Raw genomic sequence first — 2,975 nt, forward strand, 5'->3', positions numbered from 1 at the left:
GATAGATAGATAGATAGAGGTATGTAGACAGACAGCTTTGTGCCATCATGTGTAACTCTCCGCTTTTTCTAGTTGTCAAAAGGTCATAGTTTCGTATGTGAATGTATAGACATGTGTGAGTACAGGAGAAAAGTACATGAAGACCGAGACGTCGTCAATCTTCTCTGAGGAATGTTCCAAAGCACCTCTGCTTCTTTCTTTCCTTCTTTCGTCCTTTCTTTCATTCTCTCTCGAATGTCTCTCGTCTAATCGCCTGCTTAATCCATCTCTTTTTTCTCTCTGTAGATCTGGAGACGGTGTGCTTCGTTTATAAGCCGAATGAGTAGATCTCCGTCATTGAAAAATCGCTTAATGCTCTTAGTGAAAGCGAAGGATTTGCAGCAGCAGAAACGACAACAGCTAGAAGCTCAACAGCAGGCGGCGTCGATTCAAGGTAACTACCCGACTCGTAACTAGCTAGCTAACTACACATCTCCTTTTCTTCTTTCGCTTCTTCTCTCTTTCTTTCTCACTTCTTCATTGTTTCCTTCTCTTCTGCGACTTCTTGTTCACCGTCTCTTCTGTTTCCGCCCGATTCTTTCTTTCTTTCTCTCACTTTATCTATATATTTATCGCATCTCTCTTCTTCCTCTTTGTCGGTGCCACGGAAGAAGATCTATCTGTTGCGTCCTCACTTTTCTCTTCCCTTTGAGTCTTTTGCCTTTTCAATACGTCTCGTCCCGTCTTCCTGATGCTGCATAACTGTATAGTAGAGACACCGCTGTAGAAGACATAGTTATCTGGGCATCTCAGGCTAGCTCAACCATAAGATAGAAAAGATGTCTAGCCAGCTAGCTTGAAAGAAACAGGAATGAAAAGTACTCACTTGCAAGGATGCTGTTTTCACATGACTCGTCTTCTTTCATGTGGCTCATCGATTGAGGTGTCTGCGTTAATAGGATGAAGTGAGAAAAACACGAGGTATCTCTCTCTTCTGCTCCTCACCCTGGTCTATCTATCTGTCTCCCTGTCTCTTTATCTCGTGTATAGATCCCGGTATCGCGCTTCGTGCGTCTCGCCTTCAAAGAAGACTGTCACAGCCGAGAGAAAGCGCGTCAGCTATGGCAGGTCTAGCTGCCGCGGGATTAGCATCGATGGCTCTAGAATCGACATCTGTTGAAATGGCCGGAGTCTCTTCCTCGAGCACCTCTCCTCTTGTCTCCTTAGGGAACTTATCCACGGCGCAGATCTCTGAAAGCATTCAGATGGTAAGCAACAAGAAAGAAAGAGAATCCAGGACAAACAGAGTTCTTTATTCAAGAAGAGGAAGAGAAAACAGAGGGTGTATCTATATTACGAGAGATAACTTATATCTAGACTGGTAGCTATGATCGATCTTGCTTTTTGCTTGGGAGGCAGTCTCGAGAGGACTAGGACAGATACCTGGAGATTCTATAGGCAGGCCGCCTTGGAGATGTATGGAGGTATCTATAAAACATCTCAGGGTGGCGACTGTGAGTGTGTTATGGTCTATCTGTCTATCTTCATCTACGAGTCTGTATCTATATTCGATCATCTATCTGTCTGTGTATACCTATTCATATCTCCCTATTAGATAGCCTTGTATCTTTATGATGAGGATATAGATACATCCGAGGTGTAAGCAGAGGTATCTATGTATGTACATTCCTTCGCGTCCTTCTCGCTCCTCTTGCCTCTCCCTGTCCATTGACGTTATGTATGGAGGTCTTCCTATTGTTTTTGCAAGTCTTTCTGTTTGTCTTTCTATCACTCCCTGAATCATAGGGACAACAGATTCTCATGGGTTTCCTAAACAAGCTTCCCATACCCAAGTTCATAAGCTGTCGCTCTTCTCTCACTAGGACGCCTCCTGTCTGTGAATAGAAACTGCCGATGTCCTTCGCGATGTCTCGCACAGTCGCCCTTCATCTCGTGGGAGAAAAGAGACTTTCGATCGAGTCGATATATTCGTAGATAATCTTTTCTTTCTTTCTTGAGCCCGATCCGTGCTTTTCCTTCTTTCTTTCCTTTCTCTCTCGTAGGTGAGCTACCAACAAGGATTTCTTCGTGACTGCTTGCGTCTCTTCTGTTTCTTCGTTCTTACGTACGCCTCGGCAGCGGCTCGAGCGAAGCATCTCACACGTCCTCGAGGCAGTTTGAATAAGCGACGCTCATCGGCTATGACTGCTGCTAGGAGTTCGAGAAGTGCCAGTTCTTCTTCTTCGTCACAGGGCGCTTCTTTGTTTCTAAGTTTCGGAGGGGGAAGAGAAAGAGGAGGCAATGAAGAGTTCAGAGTTGAGAATGATGCTGTCTTTCGAGAATGTGTAGATGAATTTCTACAAGACTATTTCTCTTCCAAAGAAACAGAAGGGCAGCTTCTTTCATCCCCTTCTTCATCTCCTATGAATGGAGCCAAAGCACAGGACTGGGTGAGGAGAAAACACACACAATGAAGAAGACAGAGATCTTACGTCGATAGTTGAGATAGATGACAGACTGAAGTGAGATAGATAGATAGATAGGTCTTCAGAGGGAGAGACTAAAGGGGGATAGATGCTCTGCACGCATGTAGCTGGAGCGGGGGACGGGCTTTACTGTCGTTTTTGCTCCTATGATTTCGTTGCTTTTCTTCCTCTTTATATCCCTTTTCTTCTCTTCGTCTATCTACTGTACAGAGGTTTATTCGCGGCGCAGCTCCTCTACTATGATGGTTTGCTCGCGTCAGTCTCAGCAATAGTAGGAGGGGGAGTATTGGAGAATGTCCGCCCGTCATCTAGATCATCAAACGCATGTTCTCTTCTTCTTCGTTTTCTTCCTCCTTGTATGACCTCGCGTCATCTTTACACCTCTCTCGGACGGCGTCTTAGACATAATACCGGAACAAGGAAGCTCTCTCGATGTATGTGCTTCGCCCTCTAAACGTCTGTTACAGATTCACCTAAAGAGAGAGATGTCTACGGCATGTATCTATCTAT

At 44.9% G+C, this 2,975-nt stretch overlaps 1 protein-coding gene across 1 annotated transcript in view; it reads left to right on the forward strand.

The window, feature by feature from the left end:
• Positions 1 to 285: 285 nt before the first annotated feature.
• CSUI_001494 (uncharacterized protein) overlaps positions 286 to 2,975 on the forward strand; it is an 8,508-nt gene continuing 5,818 nt past the window's right edge. Inside the window, exons 1-3 of the mRNA XM_068061700.1 lie at positions 286 to 433; positions 1,030 to 1,247; positions 2,043 to 2,429. Coding sequence (XP_067926322.1) covers positions 319 to 433; positions 1,030 to 1,247; positions 2,043 to 2,429 — 720 coding nt within the window. The 5' untranslated portion in view covers positions 286 to 318. The remainder of the gene's footprint in view (positions 434 to 1,029; positions 1,248 to 2,042; positions 2,430 to 2,975) is intronic.

The sequence above is a fragment of the Cystoisospora suis genome (assembly GCF_002600585.1).
Source record: "Cystoisospora suis strain Wien I chromosome Unknown contig_597, whole genome shotgun sequence".
Taxonomy (NCBI): Eukaryota; Apicomplexa; class Conoidasida; order Eucoccidiorida; family Sarcocystidae; genus Cystoisospora; species Cystoisospora suis.